This window comes from Chiloscyllium plagiosum, unplaced genomic scaffold (genome assembly GCF_037043375.1).
Source record: "Chiloscyllium plagiosum isolate Xiang-an unplaced genomic scaffold, Cpla_swu_hap1 HiC_scaffold_8, whole genome shotgun sequence".
NCBI lineage: Eukaryota > Metazoa > Chordata > Chondrichthyes > Orectolobiformes > Hemiscylliidae > Chiloscyllium > Chiloscyllium plagiosum.
In genome coordinates this window covers 59,215,353-59,236,059 of record NW_028270146.1, presented here as the reverse complement: position 1 = coordinate 59,236,059, position 20,707 = coordinate 59,215,353, and the positions used below count along the sequence as shown (strand labels likewise).

Sequence of the window (20,707 nt, the reverse complement as noted above, 5' to 3'; positions counted from 1 at the left end):
GATAAAAAGGACATCACACGATAATACTCTTTTCAATAATGTTAGAAAATATCGCTAAACTTTGAAAGAAAGAAATGGTCAGAACTGAGTACTTAGGAAGAGCAGCAACTGATTTGGAGTGCTCAGTAGTTGCAATTGCTTTTTCTCAGAAGGTGACATGGTCTACTGCCCTACCAGTCGATTTAACTGAAATACTGTTTTTGCTGATCAGGAATCCAATTAGTTTAACCGTTGTGGGAAGTATGCACACATGGCAAGGGACTTGTGTATTTGGAACGCTGCATGCTGCCACTGCAACTGTCAGTGAATTGATGTTATTTGCTACAGATGTTGTCCCAAGATAACAAATTAATAGATGTACAGGACTCTGCTGGTTCTGAATACATTAACCATCGTACCTTTATTTCTGAAGAATTGTGGCCTAATTATTGATTTAGGGCAAAATACTTAATGAGTCATTAGCAAATGGGATTGGATTTTCAGAATATTAGGGGGAGATGGCTGCATAGTGATATTCTGGGGGCATAGGTTCAAATCCTACTAAAACATCTGATGAAATGTATATTCAATTAATTAAAAACACTGAAAGTGAACGGTGGTCTCAGTAACGATGAAAATGAACCTCATCATAAAAACTCATTTAGCCCACTAATGTCCTTAATGGAAGGAAGGAAATCTTCTGTCCTTACATGATTTCACTCCAGATCCAGAGCAATGCGATTTACTCTGAAATGGCTAAGCAAGGGTAAAAGGGTAATTCAAGGGTATGAAATGGATGGGTGACAATTGCTAGCCTTTTCAGCGTTGCTTCTAACACAAGAGGTATGACATTTTTCAAAAGCTTAATGGTAAGTCACCTGGTATATTCAGCATCTTGGAGAATGTGCCATTATCATGTTTCTGGATGCTACCCCATCAAGGGCCTCATTTTGAGGCACCCATAGCAGAACTGGCATGTGAACCTTGCCATCTGGTGACCATATCAAATGAGCCATTCTTTACCCGTGGCCTTGTTGCCGGGGAATTAACACTTGGATGACTCACTATATGCTGGTCACATCACAATGTTAGTCTCTACAGTACAAACAGTGCCAGTGTCTAAGCTGCTGGATGTGGGTATTAGATCAAGTGATAGGGGCTATTCAACAGTGCTATCACATTGCTGCCTCTCCTTCCAAGAGTTATGAAGACAGTTCCTGGGTTTATGAAGGCATAAAACTAGATGACCAAGGCCAGGTTTAGGAAAGGGGTTGGGGTGCAAAGTGAAGTGATCTAAGCAAAGCTTGCTCATCATAGCAGACAACAGGATGAGCTGTGACTTGAAAAGGAAAATAAAGCATGAACCACATTGTCCTCCTCATTGTAATCATCAAGTTCTCCTCAATGTTGCATGCCAAGGGCTCTGTCACAACTGGTCAAATGATGCAGGGAATCAGCTCCTAGGAAATATAAGCTTCTTGTCCACCATCAGTCTTGCTCTTCTCCCTTCTTTTGTGTGCCACTTTGTCCTTCCTTTGGCTGTTAGTGCACTGTGTGAGTGAAGCATATGGAGCCGTAAAAGGTGGACATGAGTATGGTAAGCATTGGTAGATGCAGTATCTGAATATTACTGAATCTAGAGTTCCAGGGACTGCTAATGAAGTGTGGTGCATTGCATGATGTGAGAGGCTTGTAGGATATTTGATGTGAAGGTGCATTTTCTGGTATTGATCACTTGATCATCCGCATAGGTCATTGATTCTCATTGCAAGATCCTTGGGTTCAGGTGCTTGGAATCGGCTTAGAGTCATAGAGGGTCCACAGCACAGAAAAAAGCCTCTTTGTACCATCGAGTCTATGCAGGTCAAAAATAACCACCTAACTATTCTAATCCCATTTTCCAGCACTTGTATGATTGGTGTTGCAAGTGACATCTAAATACTTCTTTAATGTTATGAAGGTTTCTGCCTTTAGTACCCTTATGGGCAGTGAGTTCCAGATTCCCATTCTCTGGGTGAAATCATTTTTTTCTCACATCCCCTGTAAACCTTCTGCCCCTTACCTTAAATCTATGCTCCATGATAATTGACTCCTCCACTAAGGGGAAACATTTCTTCCCTGTCTGTGCTCCTCATAACTTTATACATCTCAATCATGACCCCCCCCCACGCTTCCTTTGCTCCAAAGAAAGCAGTCTATCCAATCTCTCTTTATAACTAAAACTCTCCAGCTCTGGCACCATTTCTGCACCCAGCAGTGCAATCACATCCCTTCCATAATGTGGCCATCAGAACAGCACACAGTACTCCAGCTATGGCCCAGCCAACTTTTTATACACTTCCAACATAATCTTCTACCCTTAAACTCCATGCCGATGTCCCTGTCTACCTGCTTCCAATTCCATCAAGGTTGATCTCAAGCGCTTTCTTGGTTCCTGAGGTTGCATGTCACTTTTCCTCTGGTCCATTTCCTCCAGCAGATCTCTAGAACTGCATCTGTGACTCCTGAAGCCCTCTCCTGCTTGGCATGTCCATTTTCCATGTTTGGAATTGCAGCAGCAGGGCTCAGTTGCAGCCTCTTACCATTCAGTGCAGCTTCCCTTCAAAACGATAGAATGTTTTTAAGAACAACAATTTGGCTGCAGCACATACTGAAGGCTATATGTCACCTCGCTAAGGCATAGGCACAGGAGTCGTTTGCTGCAGTTGTAAAACATTTGATGGCAGATCAAATCTGTGCTTTCTCCATCTATAAAATAATTAAATTTTATCCCATTATGCATCAATATCCAAAAAAAAATGATTGTTTGAATTGAAACTGTTTTAGCATGTAGAGCAGACAAAACCTGTATTCCAGCAATGAGGAAAGAACAAAAGTATCAACAATTTCAACGCAGTGCTCACAGCACTTTCTTCATGAGCTTGCTTCAGGACCACTCTAAATTAATAGTATCCAGTGTCTGTCTTTCTGCTAGCAGTGCCAGATAAGCTTAAGTTCTTTTGCTCCCGAGCTGTCGAGGCGCCCAGTCATTGTGAACTTGTATGGGCCAAAGAGCCCCATAATTTTGGAGGGGAGAAAGCTTTTGTGAGCAGTAGTTACTTTGTAAAACACCATGACATAACAGGACTTTGTGATGTGTCACTGCAAAAAATCCAGTCTCTGAACTGATTCTCTGTGGCATAAGCTTGAACTTGTGTTCTTACTTCTATTACTTCAATGAAAGATTTTTTTAAAGTAGGAAGTATTCTCAAGTTTATCACAGCTTAGTATTTTTGATTTGCTAGACTGTTTAAAATTTGAACATCAATAACAGCATAACTTATCTGGCCATTCATTTCTCTGTCAATCTCACAATTAATACAGTAAAGCTCTCTATCTAAACATATATAATTTAATTTGCAAGTACTTGGGTAAAAACAAAAGATTTTGTTATTAAAAGAAGAAATGCATGTTCTGCTAACTAAATATTATTGAAGCGTATTGGAAAATTGTGTATACTGCTGCTGGTGGAAAATACAATATCTGCCTTAAATTAACAGAGTAACAACTTCAGCTTTCTGTAGGTTGTGATATAAATTAAGGCTTTGAGTAGGTTTACTATTAAAAACAAATGTTTTTGCTTTCAGATATTTGCCCATGGGGAATATGAGTTATGTGTTTCAGTGGCTGGTTCAAAGCTTGAGAATTATGCTATTGGGTTTAGCCGCACTATTAAATGCATTTATGCATTCATTTACTACATTTCCACTTTACACTAGTATTCTAAGTGATGAGATGTTCATTAATGTAGAAAAAATAAAATGCTTCATGTAGACTTAGTTGTTGAATTAAGGTCAAACTGAAAAACTTTTCTGCAGAGATTCTGTTAAATGGACAGCATCAATATTAACACCTTATTCCAAGGACTACTTATATTAAAGTGTTAGTTTTGTACCAAAAAAATTGCAAGTCTTAATGTATGAAATGTAAAATTAGTCAAATATAGTCTTCACCATTCTTTGTACCATCAAAATAAAATATTATCTTGTCTGTGCATTTAAAAGATTAGGAACATTTTTGATTTGCTTGAGTCCGAAGCAATAATGATGAATACTGTTGCTAAGAACTGGGGGATACTGGGCTGGATTTTACTGGGTGCACTGGTCCCTGTCCCTCATAGAAAACATCAGGTTCCGTCCACAGCAATTTCAAACTGTGAACAGCATTATTGTCTGATGTTGAGACTTTGGCATTAACATTGGGAAGAATTTCCATATCGGAGAATTACCATCCATTAGGATGCCTGGCAGCTCTGCTGTCTTTGCTGGAACTGAGGCTACAAACTGTTGTTTACATGTAGTCCCACTATGTCAAGAAGCCCATGAAAGTCAGGAATTGAATGATCTGGAGAGGAGAGGGGGACCAAGTTCAGGAACTGGAGGGAGGGCTAAAGGACATTGGGGTTTTTGGGCTGCTTTTGATGATACCAGGGGATTCATAAAAGAAGGTCTCCCTCCCCTTGCTTGATATCTGTTTGTGCAGCGATAGGTGGAGGCTTCCTGTGTGGTGTGGGCCTCCCGCCAATGCAGGACAGAATAGGGCTCTTAAGCAGCCATTAATGGGCCTCTCAAGTGCCTTGATGGCCCAAGTGTGAACAGATCACTTGACACCTTCACTGTACCTATCAGTTCAGGGTCAGATGTGTAGGCAATAGGAAGACCACCTTCTGGACTTTACAAGCCCTGTCCCCACCCATTCATCACCACTTTCAAACTTGCTGGTTGCGGACTGCAAAATCCAAAACCTATGTTAACTGTTGCAATACAACAATTAATTGCTTAAATTGCAATCTTTTGGAAAGCCCAAGTTGTATGTTCCTGAATAGCCATGGTATTTTCTTCAGGGTGGGGAAATCCAAAACTAGAGGGCATAGGTTTAGGGTGAGAGGCGGCAAGATTTAAAAGGGACCTAAGGGGCAACTTTATCACACAGAGGGTGGTCTGTGTATGGAATGAACTGCCAGAGAAATTGGTGGAGACTGGTACAATTACAACTTTGGAAAGGCATCTGAATGGGTATATGAAGGGTTTAGAGAGGCATGGGTCAAGTGCTGGCAAATGGAACTAGATTAATTTCGAATATCTGGTTGGACAAACTGGACTGAAGGGTCTGTTTCCATGCTGTCGGATTCTATGACTCTGAGATCTCTTCTGCTATCTGTATGATTTTATCTCGCTGATTATCTCTTCACCAGGATGACCAAGAACAACTGTTCTCCAGTTCTAAGACAACCAGGCGGTTTTCTGGTTTGTCCATAATTTTTCTGTTTTATTTTTGGCATGTCGATGCTTCAATAATAAAGTTTTGCAGAATGTTTACTGCAGTCACCACTAACCTGTTTTATGTACTTTCTGAAAATGTAAAAAGATGGTCTTAATGTATAAAATGCCTCAATGAATGCTACAATGTTCTTCATCAAAAGGATTCAATATGTACACATTCTGTCAGAAGTATAACCAGACTAAATCCATTATGGGGAAATTACAAAATGCTTCGCACATTAACAAATTTGAATGACTTTGAGTAATGCTTTATAGCAATGCTTCCCATTCATTTTCCCACTGTGACTCCATTTGAATTGTGAAAATTGTCACAGCATCTTGGTGAAAAAGATGAAAGTAAGGGTCCATTGAAGCAGGAATACAGCTGTTGTAACTTGGTTGGAGCCTTACAGTGCCCATTGTTATGGACTAGGTCAGACCACTCAAAACATTCTTAAGCAGGCAGCTCAGACCATAACTTTGCAATTTGTTTTGGTTAGTGTAAAGTGAAAATTACCCAGATAGCTAGGTTGACTACTAGATTTTAAAACAGACAAAAATGTATTCACAAAATTACACAATGAAGCACAAAGAACAGACTAAAGAACCTCTACAGAACTCAGCCTATCGAAACGAGACTTAATTATGCTGTTCCGAATATACACAACAGTCCCAATAAACAAACTCCCTTTAAAAAGCAGTATAAATGGAACACATGCTTACAGGTTGAAGTTGAAGGGCAAAAAAGAGAGAGAGGGTTTCCACACAGCTCTCTGTTGAACTTCCAGCCAGTTCAAAACGGAACTAAATCTGCCCAGTTAGCGAGCTGACCACTCCCCTTTCTTTATACAGGTCACTTCTAAAATATGACCACTTTGGCCTGAAGTCTCATCTGTTTACATATAAACAAAAGGCCTCTCAAAACCCTTTTCATCTCTGTACCAAACCAGACTGATTGGAGCCCAGCCCGGTTTATTACACCTCTGAAAAAAGTCAAGGACAGAGTCTCCTTGAGCTAAGGAACAGCTTTTAGAAAAAAGGGGCCTTGGTTCTTGTTACTCTCAAATCTTAGCTTACATCCACACTTGGGATCCCACACCACACTTTGGGAACCACACTTAGAACATTAGACATTGAAATTCTAATAATTCTATGGTCTCGTTGTAATCATAGATTTGGTCTTATGATAATGAAGTACACCTGTTATCAGATTGACTGAATGGCTTGGACTGCAATTTAATTCTTCAGATTGACTTTATTTCCCAGATCAGCAGAGGCAGTATAAAACTCTCGCCCGTGTTGAACTTCAATTTGCTATTGAGTGCATAGTTCCTGTGCAGTTGACATGTAGCCAACTATTAATTTGCAGGGCCTATGTGAGCTGGAGAATAAAACTAGAGATCTCCACCCTTGGAAGCACTAAAAGTTTATTTATGAATGTAGTGCAATTGTTTTGGAGACCACAAATTATGCCACAATGCTAGAGTAATGATTTATGTTTCAGTATGGATTAAGTAACATTTTTATAAGGTATGAAAGTGAACCACAAGAATTTATGTGGTATCTCATTTCATTGGTTTATTTTGTCCTCTCAAGTCTCTTCAGCAATTCTTAATTCTAGGGATTATAATACAGAAGCACAGTTGTCTGGTTTATTGATCAGTCAATGTTCAGAATGCTACTGGAATTTTAGCATATACTGTAGTTTGAAAAAAATCTAGTTTCATTTGATTGAATTACTGCAATTCCCACAGAAGAATAGTTGTGGCCATTTCTTTAAGAGCAGGCAAGCACTGCACTGACGCAAGTGAAGTGCTGTTCCACACACAGGGAGGTTAGCTCTCTCCCTCTTTAAATCTTGCTGCCTGATTCTAGCCCATCTAAACCAGCAATGCAAGCAAAGAAGAAGTGTTTAGACTCAGGCTGAGAGAGGTCAAGACTCAGTTACTACGTTATGAAGAGGTTCCCAGGGAAACAGCACATCAGTATCCAAAGCATGCTGCATTGCTTCCAAACAATCATTCAAGCAACAGACTTAGCTTCACTACTGGGTTTCCGGCACGGTATCTGAGATATGTGCAGCTATAGGAAACTATAAGTACAAATAACTCCACGAATTACTGCAGAAGATGAAGAAGCATTCGGCTAGAGTGGCACCACTAGCTGCTTATGGTACTTCAGTTTTAACAGCTTCAATAATAGAAGGTAACAGCCTTATGTTGCTGGTCTCACTTTTTTGTATCTTCCTCCATTTTAAAATCAAAGTTACTAGACAGAGTTAAAAAAATGAAATTGTGTCTTCAGAGATAGGATCAAACTGCTATTAAATTTTATAATGTTTAATTCACAAGTAACTAGTGAGATGGAGCAGCCTTATAACGGAACATATATTTCCTGTTGTTGCGGTGAATTGCTGATTCTAATGCTCTCAGAATTCTCCCAATCTCTGTTGACTCACCTCACACTACAGTCAGTGTCAGCAGACAAAGAATGAATGAGTTATAAACATCTACACTGCTTAAGTTAAATAGTTGGGATTTCATTGACAATTGGGTTTAATTTAAATAGATGTCATAATGGAATTAACCTATTTCTCTGGCATAGCTTTCAAATTTGCTTCTTTGCATAGTCAGTTGAATTTAACATATTATTTAAAAACACAGTATGGGTTTTGTACTTCATCGACACAGTAAGCTGTTGACTCTGCAGTATTTTATCTATAATTAACTGGAAAACTCCTGCACCTAGTCAGATGTTAATAGGCTAAATATTAAAGACGTTTAGATGTGATTACATCATCTTTCTGAATAGGAATAAAATTGCCTTGATGAGTTTGCAAAAGTTCATGTCAGTTTTGAAAATGATGCTGCAGTAAATGAGCTACATTACTTTTTTCAAACCCTTTTTTTAGAGTATTGGAAGTATATAAAGTACTTCAATTGTTCTAGACTGATAGATGGAACTTTATTGCTGGAACAGCACAGCAGGTCAGGCAGCATCCAGGGAACAGGAGATTCGACGTTTCGGGCACAGGCCCTTCTTCAGGAATGGGAAGGGCCTGTGCCCGAAACGTCGAATCTCCTGTTCCCTGGATGCTGCCTGACCTGCTGTGCTGTTCCAGCAATAAAGTTTCAACTTTGATCTCCAGCATCTGCAGACCTCACTTTCTCCTAGACTGATAGATGACTGTTGAAGGGCACTGCATTTATAGTGGGGTATTTAATACAATGGGCAGATAGAGTTGGCAATGATGAGGAATGATGGTTAATTTGGAATTTGGAGGCATGAATTGAAAGAAGTTGCTTTTAATATTTATTTAAAGTCCCAACAAGCTGGTGAGTGCTCAAAGTTATTAATTAGATGATCAGATTGATGATTGGTGAGTTTTAAGATTTTACCCCTCTGTCAAGGCAGTAGTTTAAACTGGTCCAGTGAAGGTAAAGGTATTTTTCTCTTCCATTATATTTTTAGGTTGTCTTGTTAAACTGTGTGATGTAATTAAAGGTAACAATTGAGTGATATTTCTAAACATGAAACCTAATTAATTGAATCACATACAATTAAGATAACAGAACTGGTAATGTGTTGCAGCTGAACACCCAGTGTAATCCATAGCATCTACATCTGCAGTAAATGTCTTTGGCATCAGGAACTTTCATTTAGAGTTGATGAGCTGCAGTCTGTGCTCTAGGAAATGCAATTTATCAGGGAGAAGGAAAGTTACTTTGCACTTTGTTCTCAGAGACATTTACACCTCCTAGGCTTGATACTTCAGATTTGATCTGTGATTTGGGACAGGAGGGTGTGAATGCAAGTCAAAAAGGGATGGAAGTAAAAAAAGTAGAAATAAAGAAGCAGCAGCTGCTCCATTTGTTCTACAAATTTGAGGTTATTCTAGCTTATGTGGATGAGAGCAGAGCCTGCAGAATGGATGATGAAACTGACCACAATGAGCTGTGAAACTGATCATGGTGCAGGGAGCCATTCAAGTGGGCTGTGGGAAAAATAATATGGTTGCAGTAAAAGATAATATGGTTAGGATGTCAGCTACAGTTCTCCGCAATGGTGCGCATGAGTTTGCTTGTGCTGAGATTTAGGAATTCTTCTCTGGGCTAGAAAGGAACTTGTTATGAGAGAGGAAGGATTCATGAGTCAAGGTCCATGCAGGCACCAATGGATTAAGGAAGAGGCACTGCTGGAGCAATATGAGTAACTAAATTAGGGGGTTAAATCAAAGGCAGAAACACAAGAGTAATAATTGCTGGATTACTACCTGAGCCACAAGCAAATTTTCACAGGTTAAATAAAATCAATAAATAATTTCTTCACCCAGAGTGTGGTGAGCCTATGGAATTCTCTGCCACAGAAAGTGGTTAAAGCCAAAACATTGAATGATTTCAAGAAGGAGCTAGATATAGTTTTCAGGGCTAAAGGGATCAAAGGGTATGGGGAGGAAGTGGGAACAGGGCACTGGATTGGATCATGGTGGAGCAGACTCATACAGCTGAATGGTCTATTTTAACTCCTAACTTCTATGCTCTGTCAGAGAATGCATGCCTCAGAGGTGGGTCTCAATGAATTTAGATTCATTGGGCACTAACACCATTACTTGGGAAAGTGAGAGCTGTACTTTTGAGACTGCCTTCATTGGAACCAGTATCCTTGTGAGTCGTATAACTAAGGATATACAGAGGGCATGAAGCTAAGGCTCACAAGAGGAGAAATTTGGAATGTAAAAGAGGATCAGGCAATAGTGTGGAAGAGCACTATGGGTATTGGTAACTAGACTGACAGGAAAGGACAGAACTCACAACCATAGGAGTATGCCAGCAAATATGTTCAGAGTAAGAAGAAATGTCCGAACTAACAAAGGGGAAAGGAACATTTTGGTGATGGGAGATTTAGAAATCAAAAATAAGAGTGGAGGCAATAGAAAAGTACATCGATGCAGGTAGGAACAAGTTGTGAGACAGAGAGTTTAAAGGTAATTGTGCATCTGAGAGTAAGTCTGTGCAGAAAATTGTGGTAAAATTGAACTTACTTTATTTGGATGTGCCGAACGTCTTCAATTAGATAGATGAACTTGTGGCACAATTGGAGATAAACGTTCAGGTCTAATGATTATTACAGAGATGTGGTTATATGATGACTAAAGTTGGTCAATAAATATTCCAAGTGCAGAACATTTGAAAAAGACAGGTGGAATAGGAAAGGAGGTATAACCCTAATAATAATAGATGACACAAGGACATGACTGAGGAAGAATCAGAAGATCAGGAACTTGAATCAGTATGGGTAGAGCTTAGAAAAAATCAGAAAACACTTTGCAGAGTAGATTGTAAGTCCTCTTACAGTAGTTATATTGTTAGACAGAACTTTTTTTAAAAACATTGTTGGGGCTTCTAACAACTAAATGTCAAACCAATCAAGCTACAAAGATAGTCTTGGAGATGAGTTGTAGAATGATTTCACGATAGTTTCCTGCAATAATATTCGGCAAAGCCAATTAGGGATAAAGTTATTTCATATCTCGTATTATGCAAAGAGGCCAGGCTAATTAATAATGACATTCTAAAAGATCCACTGGGAAATGGAAATCAAGATACAATTGAATTCCACATTAATTTTGAAAATGGCACACCAATCACGAACAGGAATCTTAAACCTAAACAAAGCTGATTACATAGGCAAGACGGAGAGTTGGATAAGGTTGATTGGATAAAGAGACTCAGATGATCAAATAAAAATCCACTGGGGATGTCCCTGCAAAGGTTTGAATGCTGCTGACTGTGGTCCATGTTACTGTCCTTTCTCTAGTGTCCCTAACTCTGGCCCAGAATGTCTAGGTTCAGGTCTCATATGCTCCAGAGCTGTGTAATAACATCTCTGAGCAGGTTGATATAGGAAGTATGTAAAATACTTAACATTAAGTAAATAGTGCAAAATAATTTAAAAAACAATTAAAATTGTTCAACAAATTATCTTGCATTAAAAAACAAAATTCAGTGAGAAAGATCCATTTATCGCTTACCAAGAATGTTAAGGATAGTATGTTAAGAAGAAACTTCTAATAGGATGTCATGGTGGCTCAGTGGTTAGCACTGCTGTCTCACGGTCCCAGGTTCAGTTCCAGCCTTGGGCAACTGTCTGTGTGGAATTTGCACATTCTCGTCATGTCTGTGTGGGTTTCCTCCAGGTGCTCCGGTTCCTCCCACATTCCAAAGATGTGCAGGTCAGATGAATTGGCCATGCTAAATTGTCCATAGTTGTTAGGTGCATTAATCAGAGGGGGGTAGCTTACTCTTCGGAGGGTCGGTGTGGACTTGTTGGGTTGAAGGGCCTGTTTCCCCACTGTAGGGAATCTAAAAAAAATGATGTAATAAGTCTGAGCATTCTGAATGTTTTAGAAACAGCAAGGGACCACCAAAATATTAATCAAATGAGAAAGCAAATGTGTGCAAGATAACCAGCTAAGAGTATATTTTTAAAAGATGGAGAAAATATCATGGGGAATGAGGAAATGTCAGAGACATTAGTAAATGTTCTGTGTCTGCCCTCACATAGCAGTAATAAAGGATAGTCTGAGGGTTAGTAACAGTGAGGCAAGAACTTGAGGTAATTAATATCAGCACAGAAAGTCCTCGGGGACTAAAATCTGACAATTTCTGAGAACCTCATGGCCTATCTTTTCTGGGGCTCTAAAAGACATAGCTACAGAAATCATGGATATGCTGGCTACGATTTTCCAAAATTCTCTAGATTCCAGAATCATCTCAGCAGGTTAGAAATAGACAAAAGTAACACCGATTTTAAGAAAGGAGTAACAGAGAAACTGAAGAACTACAGCCCAGTTAGCCTGACATCAGTCATTTGTAAAGTGTTGGAATCTATTCTTAAGGAAGTCTTAACGAGGCACTTAGAAAAGCATAGAACAATTAAATAAGTCAATGTGTTTTGGTAAAAGGGAAATGAAGTTTGACAAATTTATTAGAAGTTCTTCAGAATGTAACAGGCAGGGTAGGTAAGGGTGCATAGATGAGGTATACTTAGATTTCTAAAAGATATTTGATAGGATGCCACAAAACAGTGTAACCGTAATTAGGGCTTGGAGTTGGGGTGATGTATTAACATGGATACCTGATTGGTGAATATACAGGATGCAGAAAAAAGGGATAACTTGCTGTGACTGGTTGAGTTAGGCAAGGAACAGTGCTGGGGTCTCAGTTATTTACAAGCTAAATTCATGACTTAGACAAAGAAATGGAGAGTAATTTATTTAAGTTTGCTGACAATACAAAGTCAGGTAAGAATTCAAGCTATGAAGAGGGTGCAATACTGCTATAAAGAAATGCTGACAGATTAAGTGAATAGTCAAAATTGGGAGAGCTGACCCACAATTAGTCACCCTAATGTAATCTTATCTGCAGAGCCACATCCTTCCTACAACATCCTGGGAATGAGCTGTCCCACCCTGAAATGGCAGTGTAATATTCTACAGTGGGAATGGAGCAGGCTTTATTGCTGATAATGCATCCCGAGAAGCCTTCTGATATCAGGTCAAACTGATGTTATGATCTATCAGCATAACCAGAATCTATGACCTTGTGGCTTGGCATAACTTGTACCATCAAGGATCAAACATGGCTCAATAAGGAATGCATGCCAAGAGCATGTATAAAAGAAAGTTATCAATCTTGTGAAGCTGCAACATAGGAATACATGCATACTAAACAGCAAAGGCAGTGTGGTATAGATAGAGCTAAGCAATCTCAAAACCAGTTTATTCACTGGTGAATAACAGTTAAACATCTAACCAGAGGAGGAGGCGTCATAAATTTCCCCTCCTATGTGGTCAATGATGCCCTCCAGCACATCTCAACCACTTCCCACACCTCCGTCCTCGAACCTCACCCTCCAACTGCAACAAGGACACTGGCCCTCACCTTCCACCCCACCAACCTCCGCATACATTGCATCATCCTCCGCCTACAAAGGGATCCCATCACCAGAGATATATTTCCCTCCTCACTCCTATCCGCTTTCTGTAAAGACCATTTCCTGTGCAACTCCCTTGTCAGGTTCACACCCCCCACCAACCCACCCTCCCCTCACAGCACTTGCCCCTGCCACTGCAGGAATTGCAAAACCTGTGTCCACACCTCCACCCTCACCTCCGGCCAAGGCCCCATAGGAGCCTTCCACATCCATTAGAGTTTTACCTGCACTTTCACACATGTCATTTACTGTATCCATTGCTCCCAATGCGGATTCCTCTACATTGGGGAGACAGGACACCTACTTGCAGAGTGCTTCAGAGAACATCTCTGGGACACCCGCACCAACCAGCCCCACCGCCCGGTGGCTGAACACTTCAACTCCCCCTCCTACTCCACCAAGGACAGTTAGTCCTGGCCCTCCTCCATTGCCACTCTCTAATCACCCTGATGCCTCAAGGAAGAATGCTTCATCTTCCGCCTCAGGACCGTCCAACCACAAAGCATCAATGTGGATTTCACCAGTTTCCTCATTTCCCCTTCCACCTTATCCCAGTTCCAACCTTCCAACTTGGCACCACCCTCATGACCTGTCCTACCTGTCCATCTTCCTTCCCACCTATCCGCTCCACCCTCTTCTCCGACCTATCACCATTACCCCCACCTACATCTACCAATTGCACTCTCAGCTACCTTCCCCCAGCTCCCCCTTCTCATTTATCTCCCCATCCGGTCGGCTCACAGCTTCATTCCTGATGAAGGGCTTTTGCCCGAAACATCGATTTTCCTGCTCCTCGGATGCTGCTTGACCTGCTGTGCTTTTCCAGTACCACACTCTCGACCTGGTTTCATAAGTATCCCCATTTTTCATAATGACAGCACACCAGAAGATGAGAGTGAAACTTATGCAATTATCTTCAGCAAGAGGTGCCAAATGGATCATTCATCTAGGTCTCTTCTTGAAACACTCAGCCCGAAAAGCCAATTAGATTTATTCCAATAGAAATCAAGAAATGAAGGTGAGGTTTTAGATATTGCAAAGACTATGGGCCCTGACAACATTTGGGCAATGGTACTGAAGACTTATGCATACCTACCCAGGCTGATCCATTAGAGCTATAATAATATGGGAAATTATTCAGGAATGGCTCATCTATGTAAAAGTGAAGAAATTTACTTTGATTAGGTACTACCAAGTTAGACAACTTCCAGTGGTCAGGAAAGTGTTGAAATATATCTTCAATAATGCTATACATGGCATTATTCACCAATGATCTTTTCATTGTTGATAGTTTTAATTGTTGGAAGCCAGTCATCTCAGCTTTGGTACCTTGTGTTACTTAGAGTAGTGTCCTAGGCCCAGACATTTGTACTGCATCAATCACCTTCCCTCCAACATCAGATCAAAAATGAGAATGCTTGCTGATAATTGCCCAGTGTTCAGTGACAGTCACAATTCCTCAACGACAAGAAACATTTATGCCACACAAATGCCTAGTGATGGCAACTCCAACAACAGAGAAGCTAAATGTTACCAAAGTAGTTTGCTGAAGTGGCTTAAGCATTACATGTGTTTAAAACGTAAACATTCACTCCCTCCACCACTAGTACACTGTGACAGTAATGCATAATGTACTATCATCCCTTCACTGTCTCACAGTCAAAATCCTGGAACTCCATTTCTAGCCGCCTATTGGATGTACCCACACCACACATTCAGTAGCACTATAAGACATTGACTCCCTAGAATCTTCTCAAGGCTAAGTGGGGATGGCCAATAAATATAGAACTTGCCAGCACCACCTTCATTCTGTGAATAGATATCGAAGGTGTAAGTTGCAGCTAATTTGTAAACTATGCAGTGTGTACAATAAGGAAATTTCAGCTCTTAGAATTCTGACACATTTTACAACATGTGACTATCATTAGGAACGTAGGCAAAATTGTATGGTGTTTTGACTGTGGGTTTTACATGCTCAATAAATCTAAAGTGTAAAATTCTGTGAATTACAAACTGAGGGGGCATGTTGGAGAATAGCCACAATATTAACAGCAGCTGTACTTCTCCATTTATAACTCAGTGTCCTATTGCACAAGACATTGGTCCTTTACTTCTAGGTGGAACACGGCTCTAACTTTCACTTTTTCTGTCTGGACAATGCTATTAAATGACACTATCAAATAATTTGTCATTAGAATTGTTTAGAATCACAATTACTCACAAAGGAAAGCTATACACATTATCGTTATCTCTCTCAAATATTCATTAAATAATCTCTTTGAAACACAAACAATATTTTGTATGTAACTAATTCTTGAGTTTGAAAGGCAATTATCAGTTTGATTTGGCATCTATTGTTTAAATTTCTGGGTTCTTTAAAGAAAGAAGTTTAAGGCCTCCAAATGGAATTATCACATTTTCTTTAATCACAAGTAGGTAGTCAACCAATCAGATTGTTCCTGAGTAGTATTCTCCCCACTTAAGAGACAAGCAAATTCCCAAGGTAAGATCCTTTCAGTTCCACCACCCCTCATGAGCCTTGGTTGTTGCAATGATATTACAGTTTGAATGATTGATCTTATGTTTTTTCACAGCTCAGATACAAGGTTTCTCGCACCATTATTCCCCCTGCAAGGTTGCTGATACATGTTAACAACAAGACATTTCTATCTCATGCTATTTTGAAGCAGTAACAGAAAAATATTTTAAACAGCAAGGAAACTAAACTTCAGTGATATGTGTAAAAAGTAAAATTTGCCATTGGTATAAATTCCCTGCACCATGTAATCTTTCTTTATCATTGATTTCACATTTTAAGACAGTATTTTAAATTGAATTGTCTATTGCTCTATTTCATAGTGATATCCATAGTAATAAATATATAGATATAGAGTCATAAAGATATACAGCAGGGAAATAGATGCTTTGGTCCAACTCGTCCATGTCGACCAGGAATCCCAACCCAAGCTAATCCCACCTGCCAGCACCCAGCCCATATCCCTCCAAACCCTTCCTGCTCATATACCCATCCAAATATCTTTTAACTGTTGCAATTGTGCTAGCCTCCACCACTTCCTCTGGCAGCTCATTCCATACACATACCACCCTCTGAGTGAAAACGTTGCCCCTTAGGTCTCTTTTATATCTTTGCCCTCTCGCCCTAAACCTATGCCCTCTAGTCCGGACTCCCCGACCCCAGGGAAAAGATTTTGTCTATTTATCCTATCCATGCCCCTCATGATTTTATAAACCTCTATAAGGTCACCCCTCAACTTCCGACGCTCCAGGGAAAACAGCCCCAGCCTATTCAGCCTCTCCCTATGGCTCAAATCCTCCAACTCTGGCAACATCCTTGTAAACATTTTCTGAACCCTTTCAAGTTTCACAACATCTTTCCAATAGGAAAGAGACCAGAATTGCACGCAATATTCCAACAGTGGCCTAACCAATATCCTAGGCAAAAGTGAGGACTGCAAGTGTTGGAAACCAGAGTTTAGATCAGAGTGGTGCTGGAAAAACACAGCAGGTCAGGCAACATCCGAGGAGCAGGAAAATCAATGAAGGGCTTTTGCCCGAAACGTCGATTTTCCTGCTCCTCGGATGCTGCCTGACTTGCTGTGCTTTTCCAGCACCACTCTGATCTAAACCCTAACCAATGTCCTGTACAGCCGCAGCATGACCTCCCAACTCCTGTACTCAATGCTCTGACCAATAAAGGAAAGCAAAGCAAAAGCCTTCACTATCCTATCAAGGAGCTATGAACCTGCACTCCAAGATCTCTTTGTTCAGCAACACTTCCGAGGACCTTACCATTAAGTGTATAAGTCCTGCTAAGATTTGCTTTCCCAAAATGCAGCACCTCACATTTATCTAAATTAAACGCCATCTGCCACTTGACTGATCAAGATCCATCTGATCAAGATCCTGTTGTAATCTGAGGTAACCCTCTTTGCTGTCCACCACACCTCCAATTTTGGTGTCATCAGCAAACTTACTAACTGAACCTCTTATGCTCACATCTAAATCATTTATATAAATGATGAAAAGTAGAGGACCCAGCACCGATCCTTGTGGCACTCCACTGGTCGCAGGTCTCCAGTCTGAAAAACAACCCTCCACCACCACCCTCTGTCTTCTACCTTTGAGCCAGTTCTGTATCCAAATGGTGAGTTCTCCCTATATTCCATGAGATCTAACCTTGCTCAACAGTCTCCTTCAGCAAAAACATGAAATTTGTGGCTCCCATCTATGTTACTTACTCCTTTACTGTCTTACGTTTTAGTCTTTCTATCTAACTGTCCCCATTGTATTTATGTTCTTCTTTAAAGTGCACTGTACTTCAGATGCAGCTTCACAACTGCCCACTGTAACTGAAGCATGATCTTCTGACTTTGGTCTCAATTCCCCTTATGATAAATGATTACATTCCATTAACTTTCCTACTTACTTGCTGTATCTGCATGCTAACCTTTAGTGATTCATTCACAAGGATATCTAGACTGCTGTACATCTCAGAGCTCTATGATTTCTCTCCAATTACATAATATACTTCTCTTTTCAATTCCAGTCAAAGTGGAAAATTGCACATTTTCTCAAATTATGCTGCATTTGTCACATCTTTGTCCACCACTTAACCTGTCCATAATTTTTTAATATCTCCTCTTCTAGCTTCTTGTCTTTGCATTGTCTGAAAATCTGGTAACCATACCTTCTGTCCCTTCATTTAAGTCATTGATATAAATCGGAAACAGTTGAGGTCCCAGCATTGATCCCTATGACACACCATTTGAAAGAGAGCTTTTTATGACAATGTTTTCCTGTTGGCCAGCAAACCTTTTATCCACACCAATATGCTACCTTCTACACCACAAACATTAATTTTCTGCAATAATTTTTGATGTTGCGCTTTATCAGATATCTTCCAGAAGTCTGTATCCACTGGTTCTCCTTTATCCATAGTCTGTGTTACCTCCTGAAAGAGCTCCAATATCTTGGTCAAATATGATTTCCCTTTCACAAAAACCTTTTTAACTCTACCTGATTACATTGAACTTAACCAAGTGCTCTGCCATAGCTTCTTTAATAATAACATCTAACATTTTCTCCCTGACAGATGTTAAATTAACTGGCCTAGAGTTTTCTGCTTTTAGAACATAGAACATAGAACAATACAGCACAGAACAGGCCCTTCGGCCCACGATGTTGTGCCGAACATTTGTCCTAGCTTAAGCACCCATCCATGTATCTATCCAATTGCCGCTTAAAGGTCACCAAAGATTCTGACTCTACCACTCCCACAGGCAGCGCATTCCATGCCCCCACCACTCTCTGGGTAAAGAACCCACCCCTGACATCTCCCCTATACCTTCCACCCTTCACCTTAAATTTATGTCCCCTTGTAACACTCTGTTGTACCCAGGGAAAAAGTTTCTGACTGTCTACTCTATCTATTCCTCTGATCATCTTATAAACCTCTATCAAGTCACCCCTCATCCTTCGCCGTTCCAATGAGAAAAGGCCTAGCACTCTCAACCTATCCTCGTACGACCTATTCTCCATTCCAGGCAACATCCTGGTAAATCTCCTCTGCACCCTCTCCAAAGCTTCCACATCTTTCCTAAAGTGAGGCGACCAGAACTGCACACAGTACTCCAAATGTGGCCTAACCAAAGTCCTGTACAGTTGCAACATCACTTCACGACTCTTGAATTCAATCCCTCTGCTAATGAACGCTAATACACCATAGGCCTTCTTACAAGCTCTATCCACCTGAGTGGCAACTTTCAAAGATCTATGAACATAGACCCCAAGATCCCTCTGTTCCTCCACCTCACTAAGAACCCTACCGTTAACCCTGTATTCCGCATTCTTATTTGCCTTTCCAAAATGGACAACCTCACACTTGGCAGGGTTGAACTCCATCTGCCACTCCTCAGCCCAGATCTGCATCATATCCAAGTCCCTTTGCAGCCGACAAGAGCCCTCCTCACTATCCACAACTCCACCAGTCTTCGTATCATTTGCAAATTTACTGACTCACCCTTCGACTCCCTCATCCAAGTCATTAATAAAAATTACGAACAGCAGAAGACCCAGAACTGATCCCTGCGGAACTCCACTTGTAACTGGGCTCCAGGCTGAATATTTACCATCTACCACCACTCTCTGACTTCGACCGGTTAGCCAGTTTTCTATCCAATTGGCCAAATTTCCCTCTATCCCATGCCTCCTGACGTTCCGCATAAGCCTACCATGGGGAACCTTATCAAATGCCTTACTAAAATCCATGTATACTACATCCACTGCTCTACCCTCATTCACATGCTTGGTCACCTCCTCAAAGAATTCAATCAGACTTGTAAGGCAAGACCTACCCTTCACAAATCCGTGCTGGCTGTCCCTAATCAAGCAGTGCCTTTCCAGATACTCATAAATCCTATCCCTCAGTACCCTTTCCATTACTTTACCTACCACCAAAGTAAGACTAACTGGCCTGTAATTCCCAGGGTTATCCCTATTCCCTTTTTTGAACAGGGGCACAACATTCGTCACTCTCCAGTCCCCTGGTATCACCCCTGTTGACAGTGAAGATGAAAAGATCATTGCCAACGGTACTGCAATTTCCTCTCTTGCTTCCCACATAATCCTAGGATATATCCCATCAGGCCCGGGGGACTTGTCTATCCTCAAGTTGTTCAAAATGTCCAACACATCTTCCTTCCTAACATGTATCTCCTCTAGCTTACCAGTCCGTTTCACACTCTCCTCTTCATCAATACGGTTCCTCTCATTCGTAAATACTGAAGAAAAGTACTCATTCAAGACCTCTCCTATCTCTTCCGACTCAATACACAGTCTCCCACTACTGTCCTTGATTGGACCTACCCTCGTTCTCGTCATTCTCATGTTTCTCACATACGCATAAAATGCCTTTGGGTTATCCTTGATCCTATCCGCCAAAGATTTTTCATGCCCTCTCTTGGCTCTCCTAATCCCTTTCTTCAGGTCCCTTCTGGCTATCCTATATCCCTCCACTGCTCTGTCTGAACCCTGTTTCCTCAACCTTATGTAAGCCTCCTTCTTCCTCTTTACAAGACATTCAACCTCCCTCGTCAACCAAAGTTCCCTCACACGACCATTTCTTTCCTGCCTGACAGGTACATACATATCAAGGACACGTCGTATCTGTTCCTTGAAAAAGTTCCACATTTCCACAACGTCCTTCCCCGACAGCCTATGCTCCCAACTTATGCTCCTCAGATCCTGTCTTACAGCATCGTAATTACCCTTCCCCCAATTGTAAAACCTACCCTGTTGCACGCACCTATCTCTCTCCATAACCAAGGTGAAAGTCACAGAATTGTGGTCAGCATCACCAAAATGTTCACCCACTAACAAGCCCATCACTTGTCCCGGTTCATTACCGAGTACCA

At 40.7% G+C, this 20,707-nt stretch overlaps 1 protein-coding gene across 4 annotated transcripts in view; it reads left to right on the top strand.

The window, feature by feature from the left end:
• The window catches only part of slc35f4 (solute carrier family 35 member F4), a 203,902-nt gene that overhangs the window by 108,192 nt on the left and 75,003 nt on the right, over positions 1-20,707 (top strand). For 2 of the 4 annotated variants that reach the window (XM_043697747.2, XM_043697744.2), the window contains exon 1: positions 7,149-7,484. The exons of the other annotated variants lie outside the window; for them this stretch is intronic. Coding sequence is in view for 1 of the 2 variants with exons in the window: in XM_043697744.2 (XP_043553679.1) it covers positions 7,409-7,484 (76 nt within the window). In the remaining variant the exon portion in view is untranslated. Of the gene's footprint in view, positions 1-7,148; positions 7,485-20,707 lie in introns of those variants that run through there. 4 annotated transcript variants of the gene reach the window in all.